General features: G+C 33.4%; 2 protein-coding genes across 2 annotated transcripts; one reads left to right on the top strand and one right to left on the bottom strand.

The window, feature by feature from the left end:
- Positions 1 to 1,930: 1,930 nt before the first annotated feature.
- On the top strand, positions 1,931 to 6,469 carry LOTGIDRAFT_177777 (hypothetical protein; the record flags this gene model as incomplete). The annotated part of the gene is made up of 9 exons (XM_009047114.1): positions 1,931 to 1,969; positions 2,380 to 2,499; positions 2,783 to 2,902; positions 3,137 to 3,188; positions 3,621 to 3,748; positions 4,408 to 4,485; positions 5,177 to 5,319; positions 5,915 to 5,960; positions 6,335 to 6,469. 9 exons carry the CDS (start codon positions 1,931 to 1,933, stop codon positions 6,467 to 6,469), a joined length of 861 nt encoding a protein of 286 aa, XP_009045362.1.
- Positions 6,470 to 14,289: 7,820 nt separating this feature from the next.
- On the bottom strand, positions 14,290 to 19,143 carry LOTGIDRAFT_156476 (hypothetical protein; the record flags this gene model as incomplete). The annotated part of the gene is made up of 5 exons (XM_009047113.1): positions 14,290 to 14,338; positions 15,453 to 15,602; positions 16,204 to 16,415; positions 17,016 to 17,142; positions 18,884 to 19,143. 5 exons carry the CDS (start codon positions 19,141 to 19,143, stop codon positions 14,290 to 14,292), a joined length of 798 nt encoding a protein of 265 aa, XP_009045361.1.
- Between the last annotated feature and the right edge of the window lie 220 nt (positions 19,144 to 19,363).

Raw genomic sequence — 19,363 nt, 5'->3', positions numbered from 1 at the left:
ACTGATAGTTTTGTTTGTTGACTGATGAAGACTATAAGACTGTCAACCACAGTTTGATGTGAAACTAAGCCTATAACCTTGATGTGTCACCAATTTGAAATGACAATCATTGAATCAATGATAAAAATGAATCATATATTATTTAAAGCTTGAAAAAGGAAATTATTTAACATGACGAGATGTGTTATCTAGGATTCTAGGCTAGGGCTATTTCAGCAACTTGTTGACTTTTGTAGTTTATTTGTTTTTTCATGTCGAATGTGTGAATGAATTCATCATCACAGTATTAAAAATAAATTATCAATGGACATGTTACAAAGTTTATATTTATTTTAAACTGTTGTTTTTAGTTTTAAAAATTAAAAAGATATAGGGCATAGGTTTCAAAACTCAGGAATTTTTGTCAAAATGGCTTCAAATGGCAATGCAAAAAAGAAACAAGGTAAATTTTATTAGTAATTTCTATGCAGAATTTGGCTATTAATTATAATTTACTTAACCAATTTTTTTTAAGAAACATTAATGTTGCCTGTGTTGATTGAAATGGATTTTTTATTTAAATTTTCAGCTGAAAAAAGAGCCAATCTACGTTTGGCTTTCAATTCAAATGGACCAAACTCATTCAGTATTGATAAAGAGGACCCCCCTCGTACGCTAGCAGATATGGGTCATATCACTCAAATGTAAGTAAAGCTTGTGTTTTGTCAATTTTGCTATCAAATGTAATGCCAAGTTTGATTTTGGAATTTTACTTTCGTCAATCTAATAAGATGCAAATGTAGATGTTTTGTGTTCGTTAGTTTTGTTTTTTCTGCTGGTAAGTACTCAGCCATCCGTGATCTGACAAGATTTTTCTGTATATTGTGTTCAGTGGAATTTTGACCGAATAGCATCAAAAGTTGTCAAAACTTATACTAACAAATCACAAGCACTTTTAAAGGAGATAAGCATATTGAAATGAAACCTTTGATTGAACGGAGGATTTGATTGGTTGACTTTTAATTGACCAAGAACAGGAGAGGAATAACAATTTGGTCAGATGGTGGATGACAATTGAACAAAGTAACCTGCAATAAAAACATGAAATGAAACATCCAAATTTGAATTCTAATCAGATTTTGCCTCTTTCCAATTTTCCATTGAATTCCTCTTAACTTATAACTTCAATTTTTTACCAACTGGTCTGTAGTTTAACCTTAGTAACTGAGCAATGCTTTTTTTCTGGTTGGTTGATTGGTAGATGACAAGTTAACATTCGCTTCCGGATGCTGATATCGCAAACTCTGTAGTCATAGTAGTAGGTAGTTGGATTGATTCAAATTGAATGATTCTGTGTTATTGGTTGCTTTTTTCTGGATTGTTATGCTAATTTATAGCTCTGATGACGATTTTAATTTAATCTTTTATTTTTTTTTATATAGAGAACGAAATTTACGGTCTAGACATGGTATGGATGCTCATGGAAGATTAAAGTTAGAAGACGAGGAGGTAGGGACATAGTTTTGGTCTTTAGAGTGCTCAGTCTACAGATGTTAACTTGTAGTCAACTATCATAGACTAGCCAAGATATCGTGACCTTTCCAGAAGAATAGATGTTAGGGCAGCAATGATTCTTGAAGTTGCGATTCGATACACTATACGATACTCATCCAACGATACGATTTGAGAGAGCCTCTTGAACTTCAGCTGATATTCTCCATTTCCATGTTTTTATTCCCTGATTCAGGGTTTTGTTTCAATACACATTAGGTCAGCATAGGTTAAATACTATGGTAGCTATGTATTTTTTCAAGCCTGTTTCTCCCCTGTAATACATGTATCACTACACAATTCAATAAATGAAATATTTTTCTAGATGATAGATTTTACGTCTGATGATTTAGAAGATCTGTGTGAAATAGGACGAGGAAATTACGGTACCGTCGATAAAATGAGACACAAACGAACAGGCAAAATTATGGCTGTGAAGGTAAATACTCCTTGTGTTAAAAAACTAGGTGTCCTGATGAGGATTGCTGATCTGAAACATATATTGGCAGCAAAAGATTAGCTTCCATTCTGTAATTATAACAAGAGTCATTAGCATAAGATGAGGTAGCAAAGTAGGAGATAAAACTTCAATTCAATGGCTTCATTGGCTTGCTCGCTTGCATGGAGATTTAGGGTGCTATCCCTGCATGGGTCACATCATTCTGTCAGATTTTTCAACCAGGTTTCCCCATGTCAGTGATGCAGGCCAAAGGGGCTGGAACAACTTTTCATTTCCTGCGACAAGTTAGAATCCGATGCTGCTCTCCTGGCAAATTTCTTTCATTGTACACAGCATGTTGTTGCCTGTCGTCATGAAAGTAGAATGAAAATGTCATCTGTATTTTTCAGAGAGTGAGGTCCACTGTGGTAGAAAAAGAACAAAAACAATTATTAATGGATTTAGAAGTTGTTATGCAAAGTAATGATTGCCCTTATATAGTCCAGTTTTATGGAGCTTTATTTAAGGAGGTACGTTGATAACTTACAAATGATTGGGATCTAGGATTGGGATCTAGGTGATGGAAATAGAAGTCCCATTCTTTGTTTTTTCATTTATTTATCATTCATTATATTTGACAGTGATATTTAATTTTATTCATTAGTTCATCTTTTTATTTTATATTCATTCATTCATTCATTCATTCATTCATTCATTCATTCATTCATTCATTCATTCATTCATTCATTCATTCATTCCAATTGACCGTGATTTTCCAATGGAAAATAGTTCATCTTTCTATCTATCTGACAGGGTGATTGCTGGATCTGTATGGAGTTAATGGAAATCTCATTAGATAAATTTTATAAATTTATTTATGATGAACAAAATAGTACGATACCAGAAGAAATAATAGGCAAAATAACAGTGGCTGTAAGTACTATTTTTTTACAAGAAAAATGGAATAGTTGAATTGTCATCGATATTGTTTCGTATCACAGGCTGAGAGAACTGAATTTTGGGAACAGAGACCTGATTACAGATGAGAAATCTTTATTTTGATAAGAATATTCTTCAATGTATTGTCTTGTGTTGGACAGTTTTCATTGGCTTAATCTGATGCAGACTGAATGAACTGATGAATTCATATCGTTTTTTTTTTTTCAGACTGTTAAAGCCCTGAATTATTTAAAAGAAAAATTAAAAATTATACATAGGGGTAGGTATCAAAGTTAAATTGTACATATTTGGCATAAGTGGGGTTTCCCAATGGCTGTGATTCAGGTCGGAGGGACTGACATGGAAAAAAGCGTCTCTTGGCTTGGCTGGGTTTAAATATTCTGGAATTAGAAATGGGTTCTACATGTACCGCTTTGATTGGTTAAAAATTACGAGATTGGGACTGCAGTAGAAAACTTTTTAGATTACAATACAATGGAGACAACAAATAGAAAACAAAAAAGAACGAAATTTAAATTCTAATTTTTGATAGATTGGGTATTTTCTTAATAGCATGGTGTAACATACCATTAAATTTTTCTTCTTGCTTTCTGTTATGTGTGTTCTCTGTAATGTCGTTCAAATCGTTGTTATCAGATATTTGTTAACAGGTATAGATGTAAAATTAAAACGATCTATGTGTATTTTGTAGATGTGAAACCCTCCAATATTCTGCTGGACAGAAACGGTAATATAAAGCTCTGTGATTTTGGTATTAGCGGCCAACTTGTAGATAGTATAGCAAAAAGTCGTGATGCTGGTTGTCGACCTTATATGGCGGTAGGTTTCTTAATGTCTTGTTTATCTGGTTGTGGGCGTGACTGTGCAGCCTTAGAAATCTTTGACAATGTACCTGAAATATCGGGTTGTTTAGATTGAATCTATGGTACTTACAGTGTGAGTATTATCTTCACAATGTCAAGCTATTACAAATTTCATCTTATACCTTGCAGCTATTTGATTGGATTGTATGCCAGATAATGAAAAGCCAATCAGAGCCTTCTACAGAAATTCTGTTAATATAATGACTTACAGAATTTATAATGACCACCCTGATTCTTCGTATTCACTAGCGTACAATCCAATCAAATCACTGCATTTACATACATGATGCAGGAAAGGTGGTTTTTGCAGTCAAGGTATTAGAAGTAGTTGGTACAGTTCGACCATTGTAAAGATGGCGGGATATGTTCCTGATTGTCTCCAACTTTGAATTGATATTATTTCTCAGGCCTTAATATGAGGTTAACTTTCTAAAGTGAAACATGGTAGAAAAAGTAATACTATTAATATCGGACGTGCTCTATAAATGATGATTTAATTTAGCAGCAATTTATAATACTGAGCAAGAGAATGTTAGCTGTTTGATGTTCAAGTTTGACATAGGGTATAAATTTAATAATGTAGAAGTAGAATGATTTTGATATGATAATTTGTAGCCTGAGAGAATAGATCCTAAAGCTTCTAGTAGAGGATATGATATAAGATCTGATGTATGGAGTTTAGGTATCACTTTAGTAAGTATAATATATATTATTTAATAAAACAATAACAAAAATATTTTCATTATTAAATTAGTGCTCAATACTTCGATTGTAGATCAATGTAGAACTTTTAAAACAGAACCTGAAACATGTATGCTAAATTATGCGATCTTCAGATGACTGACCTGCATCTTCACTGAAGTCGGACTCTTTATGTATATCATGCCATTTTGAGCCCTTAGTGTTTGATAGCATCGAGTCTTATGTTGCAAAAAGTCAAAGAATATCAGTCCCTTATTCCCTGTCCTTGTCTGTGTCAGGTCATATGAATATTTCTTTGAAGGGGTTAACAACTTTCGAACCGTGTAAACGTCAATGCTTCCCTGTAACGCTGGGATGGAACACTGTAACACTGTCAATTTAGGCAATGGGATAGCTCGGGTCTTGATGAGTTGAATTGTCGTCTGCTAGACCAGTCATGAACAGAAAAGACCTGCATCTTTACTGAAGTTGGACTCTTTTATTTATATCATGCCATTTTGAGCCCTTAGTATTTGTCGCAAAAAGTCAAAGAACAGCCCCTTATTCCCTGTCCTTGCCTGTGTCAGGCTATATGAATATCTCCTTGAAGACCAATCATGAACAGAAAAGAACAACATAAGTTCATTACATTAGAATTTAGCATAATCAAATCTGCATTTAGTTTTCCCCCTTTTTATTGCAGACGGAAACAGCTACGGGACGTTTTCCATTTAAAAAATGGAACAGTGTATTTGACCAATTAACTCAAGTTGTACAGGGGCCACCACCTCGGTTACAGAGTAACTCTCAATTCTCAGAGGAATTTAAAAACTTTATTTCTTTATGGTAAGTTGAAGATATTTTTGGAGCATCGAAAGCCACATTGCAACTTTGTCAATTTGGCATCCGACTCGGGAACAAACTTCTTGATATTTGGCTTCACATCAGCATCCTTTCTCAAAGCCTAAATACTTATATGGATAATTTGGCATTACTAGGCATCTCTTTCATTGAGTCCACATAGCTAATAATGGTTATGTGGTATTTTAAGTTTGGCCACTCGACATCCCTTTCGGAGAGTCTACATAGCTAATAATGGTTATGTGGTATCTTTAGTTTGGCATCTAGACATCCCTTTCAGAGAGTCCACATAGCTAATGATGGTTATGTGGTATTTTAAGTTTGGCCACTCGACTTCCCTTTCAGAGAGTCCACATAGATGATTTGTCGACTGGGCATCTCTTGAATCCGAGATTTTACATAGCTTATAAAGATGATTTGGTATTAATGTTTTGGGATCCCTTTCAGAGAGTCTACATATTTAATAATGTTTGTTTGGTGTTTGAATTTGTCAACTAAGCATCCCTTCCTGAGTCTACATAATTTATAATGTTTATGTGGTATTTTGAATTTGCAGTTTTTTTTGTTTATTTTCTTGCAGTTTAACGAAAGAAGAAAGACAAAGACCAAAATATACTAAACTTTTGGTAAGTACACAAATCATTCAATCAGCCAATCAGTCTTCAATATGTCAGTAAGGATCAGCCAGACAACCAATTTGATTGGTCAAAAGACCAGTAAACATTGGTGTATTTAGGGTGTAGGCCATTGGGCCTCACTCAGGCCTGTGACAGGTCTTATTTTGAAGTGAAAATCAGCCCTCCTATAGCTTTAAGTTCATCAAAGGCCATCTTAAATCTTTTGGCTTTTGGAGACCTGGCAACCCCCAGCCTCAAGGGCCCCGAACTGAAGAAAACCCTCGCTTTTTTGTCTCTCTCCCCTAAAACCTGATCAAAAGTAAATAAACAAAAACTTGAAGCTCATTTCATAAATTTTAAATAATATTTCTTTCTTGTTTTAGGAACATCCATTTATCAAAAGATATGAAGAAATGGATGTGAACGTTAGCGCTTACGTTAGTTCAGTTTTAGATCAGATAAACTTGACCACTCCCTCTCCAGAATATAGTGCTAGTTCTTCAGAACACTTGTCTTAGTGTTCGGCCGTAAGGGGTGACTTTGATTGGAATTTGGGTTTGACTTGAGGTTTTAGAGTCTGTAACTGTAATATTTTTTACAGTTTAGACCCCTGTGACGTAATATTTGACCCTCGCTCTTTTGAGAGTCGAACAAGAGTTAATATGGTCTCAAGGAATGTTTATATATGGTTAAAAGTGCCACTATATTGCCTTAATGTCAATTCAATTTCGACTCTCACTCGACAAGCGTACTGATGATGATTACGTCATTTCTCTATCACCTCTAGTTCGACCACAGAGTTTCAATCGAAGTCACCCAAGCTGTATATTAATCGCCGCATAAAATGTGATGTCAGGTGTCTTTCACTTTGAACGACACGAATTTAAAACTTTTAACAAAGAATAATTACATGAATAGTGATCATTCTAAGATGCAGCTTCTGTATGGAATAATTTATTTTGACCAGTGATGATGATAATTAAATTAACGAAATGAAATGGGTTTTATGATGATCTGTTCTCCTGATTTTATTCATATAACATCCCAAATTTCTACTCATCATTTGACTGATGGAATTAGATGAAGTTTTACATCTTACTTTTCTGTTACTGATTGGGCTAATGAAATGACATAGAGTTTTACACCCTACTTCAATGAAATTTAAGTTGTTTTTTTTCTGCTCCTATTCGACCAATAGAAAATGAACTTAATTTGGGTATCTCGTGAAATTTTTACCGCTTTATCGAAGAAATTCTAACGACCTTATCAAGTTTATCATTCGCTTAATCTGATTGGTCAATAACTTTGAATTTAGTTTTATCAACCAATCAGATTATTGTATTTTGTTAAAGTTTTGGGAATGATGCCCTGTATGGAATCAATGTAATTGAAATAAGATAACAATTTCCTGATCAAATTAGAATTAGATTGGTATATAAGAGAAATATTTTGTTGTCAATTTGCTGAAAGGTAGCCATATTGTGTGGATTTTGTGGAATTTCAGATTGTAGTTATTGGGATTAGAAGGGGTGGGTAAGGCTCTTGGTGAAAAGGCAATTCTTTGTTTGTCATGTAGGATGTGTAATTGACAAACTCAGTTGCAGAGTGCCCACATGTGTTCTGGAAGGATTAGCATTCATGTTAAATTTTTAAGAAATATATTTTGATCATAAGATTATTTAAGATTTTGGTCTGTATTTGAATCAGATTAAGTAAATGTATGTCTATATATTTAATAGTGTAATAATAATAATAATAATTATAATAATGATAATAATAATGAAACAGCAGGGGAATTGGAAGAGAAACTTTGTTTCTTTTGAAAATTTACAATCTGAATAAAATGCAAATTTTGATGTTTTGTTTTGTTAATAACGAAATTTTTCATTGATCTGAACATTTGATTGAGGTAAACATATTTTATAAAACATAAAACAAAAGGATGAGGCATAAGTTAAAAAACTTAGATGAAGTCCTATGTTTTGTAACTTGTGCCTTTGATTGGCTGAATATTATTTGACCTAGAACATGAGATGTGTAACTATCTCGTCAGATCATGGTTATAGAGTGGAGTCACCTATAGAAAAAACACGAAACGAAACATCCAGATTTGCATTTTATTCAGATTGGAGAATTTATATTGAGAATTTTAATCTATGCACAATAATTTAGTCTCTATTATCCAGTACTGTATTATATGCAATGTATTTTTCAAGTTGAAATACCTGTTAACTGAGTCTACACAAGCTACGCAATTTCTTAGATTTCAGGGTCTTGATCCACAAAAATCTTACAATCAATTTTGTCGTAAATATGGTATTTCTCAAGGTTAAATGAGAGAGTAAGATTTTGTGTGGATCGGTGCCCTAATCTGTCTTGGTGTTAAGAAGTCAAGTGGCCCTATATGAGTTGTCTTTCCTTATTATTTCAGTCAACCCAGCTATATAGCTTATTGATTATGTCTTCTTTTCTTCATAATTCCAGTAGACCTGGCTGTAGGGGGTTATCTAGAAAAGATCAATGTCTAGGGTTATGAACCAGTTAGTAGAAAGGATTCTTGAAAACCCAAGTTATTATGCTTGTAAGACATAGCTATTAATTTCTTTCAAAATTATTGTTAAAATAAAGTTTAACAAGTTAAGTTAGATCATAAAACGAAATTAGATATTTCTTATTCTGTAGATTTTATTGTGAAATAATTCAGTGATATCTCCTACTTCTTTAGATATTTATAGTAAGAGCTAGAGTTAGGTTGAGATAAAAAGATTTGATTCAACTTGCATGCAATTTGCAATTTAGAATAAAAAAATTGAATTATGATCATTCCTTATGATTGCATAAGGATCTTACTGCAGAAATGACTCTCCTCTAAAAGTGTAAGCAATATTTGATGTTTTCTGAGAGCTGATGTTTTTCTAGGTTAAGGTTCTTGAATTTGTAACTATGATATATTATTAAGATGTAATCAGTAATTTATTAGGTCTGTTTGTGTACAGAAAGTACAGGGTGCCTTAATGTACATTTATTGCAAAGAACATTTATATAACAGAGATGTTATTGTTGAAATTTCATGGTCGGCTCAAAAGTTTTTACTTTTGAGATAACGCTTTGTTTTGACTTTTATTTCAAGATCTGGTAATAATGCAATCAATTTGGACTAATTCACTAAGATTAGTGTTTCACAAATTTTGACAAGGAAGAGAAATAGATTTCCTTGGCTTACTTTAGAATAAAGCCATGCGTATTATAATCATAATAATAATGTATCAAGTTATCTTTATTAATATGTATATAGAAATAGAAAAAAAGCAAATTTTAATATTTTGAAAGGTATAGAACACCCCTGATTCTGTAAAATGAACTCTTCCAAACATGCATTACATTGTATAATATTGCTAGACATTATGCATGTGTGGAAGAGTTCATTAAAGATGTAAGGGATATAAAGAATATAACTGGCTGCTTTGCTTAATACACAGGTGTTGCTCACTCAGCAAAATAACTAAGAGAACCCAATTGGTATGTAGATAACTATTGTAACAAGGGTCTGCCATTATGAAGACAGACTCGAATACATTTGATGAAACCACATGAACTCCTGTGAGATTTGAACAACTATTTGACTCTTGTGTTAAAATTTAGACCAGGCAGCGTATTCTCGAAACAATCTTAGCGCTAGGAAGTCCTAAAAACAGTGTATAATGTGTAACAGAAGTTAAGACCCAAGGACGTCCAGGCCATGTATTCTCGAAACGATCTTAGCGCTAGGATGTCCTTGGGTCTATCTTCTAACATTGATTCTATTTAATCCTAGCACAAAGATCGTTTCAAGAATATGTGGCCTGGTCTGGTGTTTTGTTCAACAATTTTTTTGGTTAACCTAAGATAGTATTGCTATTTAAAGCCTGGTGTAATGATTACATCAGTTGTATAAAACTATATACGCTTGTAATATAAGAAGCATAAATTATGCATAATTATTAGGACTATTTTCTAGGGCCTTCTTCTTCAAAACTTAACTTGAATAATTTTAAAAAATACAGTAATCTGATTGGATAACAAAAATCCATTTAATGATTGACCAATCAGATGACTGAAACCTTTTAAAATCGATTTTAATGATTGACCAATCAGATGACTGAAACCTTTTCAAATCGATTTTAATGATTGACCAATCAGATGACTGAAACCATTTAAAATCGATTTTAATGATTGTCCAATCAGATGACTGAAACCTATTAAAATCGATTTTAATGATTGACCAATCAGATGACTGGAACTTTAAAATCATTTTAAGTTAAGTTTTCAAGAATAATCACCCTTGGTCTAATAATATATTGAGATGATATCTGTCACTGTGCTAAATTGGACATCCTCGCAATTTGATATTTTGACAAACTGTATGACAATTTGAGCTATGTACAGATGTAGCCCTATCTTGTTAGTCATTTCTAAGGTTTATGCGGTTTTCCACGCAGGGTTGAAGCAGTGTTTAAGTCTCTCTGATTTATATCCAAATATACTTTATATTCAAACTATAAATTGTAGATATAAATTTTATGTAATTTGTTGGTAACAGCTAGACTCTAGCCTATCCTAGTATAACACTTCGATTTGTCTAAAACTTGCTGACTCTTACCTAGCCACTGATAGCTATTTCACTAGTCTGAAACTTACTGACACTTAATTTTATTCCCTGAGTGCTAGGGTCAGCAAGTTTTGGATTTAATGACAGTTAGTCTAAAACACCAAGACAGTTATTGACTAGCGTAGGTTAGAGTCTGGAAGTTAGGGACTAAATGACAGCCAACGAGAAGACGAATGTTAAATATTTTTAATAAGATTTGTGAATGGTGTAAATAATTTATCAAGATTGTTGCTTTTTATTTCAAAATAACAAAAAAATAAATATTTAAATCTTTCAGTTATCTTTTTTTCTGGTTGGGTGTGTTGAGGCCTGAAATTATGAGTAGAAATGAAATAAAATGGCTACTACTAATTTTTTGCCATTATGTTGTTTGGATTACGTTTTGCGGCTGGATAGTTAATACTTGTTTTATGCCTGGAGTTAAGGAGCCGCGGTGGCTCAGTGAGTTAGACGCATGCTCGCTAACCTGAAAGTCCAGGGTTCAATCCCGGAATAGGTCGAGATAATACCTTCGGATTTTTCAACCCGGTTTTCCCCTGTCAGTGATGCAGGTAAAGAGGGGCTGACATGGAAAAAGCGTTTAGTCGTTCGGATGGGACAATAAACCGAGACCCTGTGTGCTACAGGCTGTGAGCGTATCGTTAAAGATCCCTCGACAGTTGGAAATCGAAAAAGAGCAGGCTAATGCCGCTGTCCTGGCAAAATTTCCCTCATTGTACCCTGCATGGCATCTCCCGTCTTCATTAGTCCACAAGGTGCAGAAAAGTAGGACGTAAAACTCCATTCATTTCATTACTTGGTGTATAGATTGAAGTATAAAGGTGGGCATAGACCGTGGTGTTTGGTGCAGGATTATCGATACAGTCGAAAATAGAAGAAACCAATCGTGTCCAGACCTGTACCTTGTGTGTCCACTTCTATTTCATTTGTATCGTCTATTCCTCTAATGAAATGAAATTGAATTTTACATCCTACTTTGTGATCTTGATTGTTCTAATGAAATGAAACAAATGAGTTGTAGATCCTGTTCATCTGAACCTGGCAGAGTTAACGAAGATAGACAATGCCTTAAGCCGTGTTTACACTGCCAATATTATCCGAGCTGGGTCTGGATAGAGTACAGTTTACTTCAAGTAAGCCAAGTTTTTAAAGCAGTGTAAAAGCAGCTATTGGCAATTTCATTAATAAGCTCATCAGAAAACAAAAAACCACCTTTAGTTCTGCTCTATTAAATAGGAAAAAGGGTATAAGTAGATATTATGTAAATATAAGTAGATATTATGTAAATATAAGTAGATATTATGTAAATATAAGTAGATATTATGTAAATATAATAGAAGTTTATTTTAATGACAACACAGTTATATAGAAAAATAAATAGCACTCGATAAGCTGTATAGTTAAACACAGATATTCATGTACATCCAGGAAGATTCAAAAGATAAACACGCACAGTCCATTTATTTTAGGTAGTTTGAGTAGTAAGAATACAATACAAGATAAGCTGTATAGTTTAAATAACTATTTAATCTACCCCCAAAAAAGTGGACTGATCGTGTTTATATTTTTAATTTCTCCTGGATGCACACAATATATTTGATATAGACTAAAAATAACATCTCACTAATAATTTAAACTTGATTCTTGAGAGAATAAATTCATCAGGAACCACAGACATCTGATAGAAAATTGAAATGATATAAACAGAAGCAATGAATGGACCTGCTACACATGAAAAACTTATGCCACAATACAATCTCTATAAAAAATATGATCATGATTTTTGGCAGGAGAATTTGATGTTTAATTCGATGTTTTATCTAATATATATATATATATTCATGTATATGGGGAAACCTTTTATAGCAAAACACGAAAATGATGTACATAATTATCTATGACCAACATTTTCCGACTATAGTACAATAATTTAGTCTTTAAAGATGGGTTCCCTTTTTTTTCATTAATGATACTTATGTGAATAGAAAGTAGAGGTGTTCTAATGACTTGGAAAAATACCAGTTTATCTCACATGTCCATAATTAATTCATAATTAGCTGACTTAGAAGAGAATTACCAGCAGAATTCCAATGAGTGACAGATCACAAAAGGTCAAAAGTTTTTTTTTTTTTACTTTACATACATGGATATTTATGATTGGTTTAACTCTTAATTATATGCAATAAGAACATAATGATATGATTAAGAATACATTATTCATTAAAAACACCAATTAATCAAATAGTTTGCATAATTTGATACTAAAAAATATGGAAACCTATCTTTAATAAAAAACAATTTTATTCACAACTGCACAAAAAAGACCAATTGGAGTATTTGGTGTACATATTAACATTTCGTTTAGCTTGTAAATTTAAAAAGAGTATTCGAGTATTCAAGAGTATTATATTTTTGAATTGTAATATCTTCAGGCATTTTAGAGTATTATATAGGGGAAAATATAATATATCTCAATTAATGTATATATCAATTATTTTTGATTAAATATAATAAAAAAAACAAAAACCACAACCAACATGGAAACCATGTGTTGAAACCACATCCCCTTAACGAACTTTGAGACACATTGATGATACCATAAATCACAATCTGATGTTTTCGGACTCTTGAGAATATTATAATGAGTCAGCAACCCTTTTTTCGTGAAAATCGTCATTTTGATTAATTAAAATTCACAATAATTTATAAAGATATTACAGTCTAATCTATACTATATATATAAGGGGGCTTGGTTTAATAACAATTTGGTTATAGGCTACCTAAGCAAACAACCAGTATATTTCGGTTTTGAGAATTACCATGGTTCAATCAATTCATTGAAAAGGGGATTTGGTTAAAATAACAATTTGTTATACCCAAGCAAACAACCAGAATATTATTCAGAAATTTACCCAATTTCTTTACATGATTTAGGACAGACAACTCCGCCATTCCTCCAAACACTAACCTTAACATCACAATAAACATGATAAATTAATTTCAAAAAAACAAATAAAATAGATGAATAAAATTAGTATATATATATATATTTTGATAAACTTGAAAGACAAGCTTGATTTAGACAAATATTTCTATAGACAGCGATGAAGCGACATGTGTTTAAAGCCAAGAGGTTAGGAAGGTCACCACGATATTATATTAAAAAGCTGTCCATGTCATATCCAGAGTTGACAACGCATGTGTTTTACAACAATTTTATCAGATCATTGGTCTAAGACAATACAACAGAAACACACTGTACATTTTCACAATGTCAAGCTATTATAATCTCGTGTTATACCTTGACTGCAATAGCCACCTTTCTTCTATCATGGGATGCAGTGACTTGGTTGGATTTTATGCAAGGGAATACAGCCAATCAGAAGACTGTAAAAATTATGGCTTAATCAAAGCGCTGCAGTGACTATTGCAGTCAAGGCAGGCCTGTAGCTAGAGGCCCCTCTCCCATTCGATCCTGAGTCGAGGTATAAGTGTGAAGTTCCTAATAGCTTGACATTGTGAAGATGAGATCAGTCTTGTAGTTAGATTGGACACTGTCATTTTTGCCTCAAGAAATAGATCTATATAAATCAAACTTGTCTTTTATAGAATAGAAGATATAATGATATGTATCTTTCTGCTTCACCAGTCCAATCGGTGATGTCTGGCGTCTACTTAACGGGCAGCTGTTCATTCTTCTTTTAATATCAGACGCTTACTAGCACTTCCTAAACCCAACCTGTAAATAAAATCAAATATTGTAGACTTCATTGAAAAGACCCCTCAAGATTATTTGCAAATGAAATGGATTGTCGGCACATGACTTGCCCAACAAGACAGACAACACCAATGGCCAACAAGACAGAAAACACCAATGGCCAACAAGACAGACAACACCAATGGCCAACAAGACAGACAACACCAATGGCCAACAAGACAGACAACACCAATGGCCAACGAGACAGACAACACCAATGGCCAACAAGACAGAAAACACCAATGGCCAACAAGACAGAAAACACCAATGGTCAACAAGACAGACAGCACCAATGGCCAACAAGACAGACAAAATTTAGCCTACTTATTTATATCTGTCAATGGATCCCAATGGAGAACATAATTTAGGTTATAAAATTTGATTAGCTATAGGTTGCTAGGTTGCACCAATTTTATTATTTAGAAAACATAAGAGATAAAATTATTTGTTCAAATAATACTACAGAATTATTGATAACATAGAATAACTTGACAAAAACTGACTTTATTACTAATTAAACTAAACAACTGTTGCTATATTAAAAACTTGAAAGAGAATAATATTAACATAATTTAATATTTAATTATCAATCCATTTTAATTAATTATTCAATAATTATAAATCATTATTAATTCACTTTATGTCACGTTTTATATAAAAATAAAATATAAAATATTTAAAAGGACAGTTGCGCTATTTTGGGGGTTTGATATGAGTCTAGAATAGATGTAACTAGTCTTCAGAAAACGAAATGAAATGAAATGAATTGGGTTTTATATCCTACTTTTCAGCAGTACTAGAAGTGGAATTTGAATCTATATATGCCTTCTTATATATCACAGAGTCGTCATTTTAACATTCAAAAGCAGATAATTCTGGACACACATGGATTCTGTGAACACTATTACTGATTGGCTTAGATAAAAAAAATTCACGTTACTGAGATTAAGGTACGATTGGTCAAAAAATTGCACCATTGTCCCTTTAAGCATATGTTATTTTAAGAATTTTTTTTACCTTTTTTTAAGAACAGAAAAACTTTTTGAGCAGAATTTGAACCGGGTATATAATGAAAAATGGACACAATTCTACTTACTTGTAAATCAGAGCTGCTAATATGGAACCCAGTGCAGGCCCAATCCAATATACATAGTGATGCTTCCAAATGGCATTCTTGAAAACTGTCATGGCAATAGCCGGTCCAAAACTTCTCGCAGGATTCATGGAAGCACCGGTAACAAATATCCTAAAAGAAAGTTTCTGGAGTTTTTAAGCAACATCCCAATTTGTCTCATAGACTAGGGTCAACCTTTTATTTGCACCAAAATTGTTGAATGGCTCACGATACTGATTTAATAGGTACAAAAAAATATACTGACTCTTTATTAAGAAAAGGGACCACACATAGCTAACTCTGTGGAGAAAACTAAGGGCTGTATGCAGCACTCGTACTTAACCTATACTTTGACTAAAGTTGGACTTAAGTTGAACTTTTAGTACGAACTGGTCAAACTTTACGAAAGTCATGTTTTACGTATTTACTGTTAAACGTTTAAAAAGAAAGCTGTGGTAAAGTTACTTCAGTAGGTGACTTAAGCTAAACTTTACTGGATTTATTCACAAATATCCAACAAACAGTTATTCACAGAATTGTTAAATATTGCTCCAATTCATTGGAATGTTCAGATGATACAAAATTTATTATGCATAGGTATTGATTTTTAAAGGCACAATTCCTTCAAAAAAACCTCAAACTTGAGACTACAGTACGATTGGTTAAAAGGAAGACGAATCTGCTCCTTAAAGGCCATTTATCTATTTGGACAAGTCCTTTAAGTTTAACTTACCCAGCAAATATATCAACAGTAACCGCCATACCAATAGCAAGGGGAGCTAACTCTGTTTTAGTACGAGGATCAACAGCTACCAATAAAATTACTAAGACCAAAACGGTAGTCAAAAGCATTTCGCACAATATGGCCTCACCAACATGTTCAGTAGTAGCTAAATCATGAGCTCCACCTCCAAACTGTGTGTACATAGAATCTGGTAACACAGCCTGTTCAAAATATATTTAAATATTGAAAAATTTCAAAGAAAAAAAAAAATAAAACACATTTTTGCTGGTGCATTTAATCCAAACCAGAGGCCTTATTCTCGAAACAATCTTAGTGCTAGGATATCCTAGAAACAGTGTTAGGATTAAGACCCTAGGATATCCTAGAGACAGTGTTAGGATATCCTAGAATCAGTGTTAGGATATCCTAGAGACAGTGTTAGGATATCCAAGAAACAGTGTTAGGATATCCTAGAAACAGTGTTAGGATATCCTAGAAACAGTGTCAGGATATCTTAGAAACAAAAAACAGTGTTAGGATATCCAAGAAACAGTGTTAGGATGTCCTAGAAACAGTGTTAGGATGTCCTAGAAACAGTGTTAGGATATCCTAGAAACAGCTAATAAATTATCTATACCCATTTTTAACTGGAGTAATGAGTAAAGATGATTTATTTATTTCACACAATGACTCAACATTAGATTTCACGACCACCATTATTCATATTTCTATTTGCCACATCATGTAAAGATTCTAACACTCTAACCAATTACGCTACAGCTACATCCCTTTTCTAAATTTTATGTGGGGGTATACCTTACCCTAGTAAAAGCAGCTCCTACCATACCACCCACAATCTGACTGAAGAAATAACAAACAGCCAATAATGGCTTGATTTCACCACAAATAGCTATGGCCAGGGTCACTGCCGGATTAACATGGGCACCACTGAAATTAAATGAGAAAATATTTGAATTTGGATGAAATGGGATACTCATTTTTATGCAAATGTTAGCCCCTCCAACCTGCATCACTGTGTTTGAGTCGAGGTATGCTAGCATTGAAGCCTGGACCTTAAAGGGATTTTAAAGAGGTTTTCTTAAATTTTCATGTGTATTGGGGACATTGATAGCATCGATTTGCACCAATACCAATTTTCTTTCAGACATTGGTTCCTGAAATCTGCAATTCCATTACAACTAAGTATTTAATGACATCACTAATCGCGAAGGGCCGTATGTGATCAACCAAATTTCACGATTATTGACGTCATAAAACGCTAATCTTAAGTGGAATTACAGGAACTATGTCTAATTGTAAATTGGAATGATGCAAATTGATGCTAACACATAAATTGTTTAGAAAAGCTCTTTACAATCCCTTTAAGGCTAGTGAGCAACAAGGGTGTTTTTGAATAACATCAAGAGGGGAGAGGGGGGGTAACAGGCAATGTCTAATAATAAGAAATTTGAAAAAGGGGGATGGGGAGGAGGCCCTGTCAGCCTAATCACTAATCACCTCTCTGTCTCAACCCCTACCACATTAATGTGGGTGTCTGACTAACTATTTAAATCACAGTTGCTTACTGCATATTTTTATTATTAATATCTAATCTTTGTCATATGGTTTTACTTACAATAGATTTCATTGTTTTAATAACAAGGAAACAAAAATAATACAAATATAGATATCATAATATTAGAGAATATATCACAAAACGTTGAATGTATTATTCATATGGTCATTATAGAAGAAATTAATTCATATCAGGGCTGTTGATTAGATATTTAAATTTGACTGTATTTACCAGTTATGTCTGACTAGAGCTCTTAACTGTTGATTTGGTTGTATTTACCAGTCATGTCTGACTATAGCTCTTGACAGTTGATTTAGTTGTATTTACCAGTCATGTCTGACTAGAGCTCTCGACTGTTGATTTGATTGCATTTACCAGTCATGTCTGACTATAGCTCTTGACTGTTGATTTAGTTGTATTTACTAGTCATGTCTGACTTCTGACTGAAGTTCTAGACTGTTGATGTGGTTGTATTTACCAGTCATGTCTGACTAGAGCTCTTAACTGTTGATTTGGTTGTATTTACCAGTCATGTCTGACTAGAGCTCTCGACTGTTGATTTGGTTGCATTTACCAGTCATGTCTGACTATAGCTCTTGACTGTTGATTTAGTTGTATTTACTAGTCATGTCTGACTTCTGACTGAAGTTCTAGACTGTTGATTTGGTTGTATTTACCAGTCATGTCTGACTAGAGCTCTCGACTGTTGATTTGGTTGTATTTACCAGTCATGTCTGACTAGAGTTCTAGACTGTTTATTTGGCTGTATATACCAGTCTTGTCTGACTACAGCTCTAGACAGTTGAAAAAAATGTTTTCTATGATATCAATTAGGTCATGTACTTTTGTTGATATACAAGACTGTGCTATCAGTTTAAATATTTGCAAGTCATATCTAATGCTCTAGACTGTTGATTTACTGTATTTATCAGTTATGCTCCACAAGAGCTCAACTAGACTGTTGATCAACTTTAGTTATCAGTCATGCATGGGCTTACAAATATAAAATGAAGCCTTGCAGTGTGCAATAAGGAAATTTTTTCCATGACAGCAGCAATAACTTTTTTTTAATTTAAGAATAGGCTTTAGAATAGGTTGATGCTGATGTCCTACCTGATAGATCCCAAAGCTATAACTAATACAGCTATTGTCATTCCATGGCATAAAGCTATAGCTACTGCATTGGCACGGAAGTCTTTATCTGGTAAACCAGAGCTGTCTTGTACGACCATTGTCCCAATAAATACAAAGAAACTCACACCCACAAATTCAGCTATACATGGTCGAACATAAGTTTCAAAAATAGATACGAGAGGAATATTGCTTTCCCCTTTAGGCACATTTATTGGCAATCTTTCTGAATCAGACTCCATTTTCAATCCTAGGGTCATATATTGTTTTCAGAATATTAATCGGTAAGAAAAGTCAAGTACGCGACGATTAATGTGCTAGTAGCTAATTGAAACTGTGTTTCAACGAGGCACGATTAAAAAAGTTTTAATTAACCGGTATCACGTGATAAGAGTTGTGTTATGCCATGTGACAGGTCACGTGTCAGTTTAACAAAACGTCCACGTCAAATCGGACAATAAT

This window comes from Lottia gigantea, assembly GCF_000327385.1.
Source record: "Lottia gigantea unplaced genomic scaffold LOTGIsca_11, whole genome shotgun sequence".
Classification (NCBI taxonomy): domain Eukaryota; kingdom Metazoa; phylum Mollusca; class Gastropoda; family Lottiidae; genus Lottia; species Lottia gigantea.
Note: the sequence above shows the minus strand (reverse complement) of the source record. Positions and strands in the feature narration are given on the sequence as shown.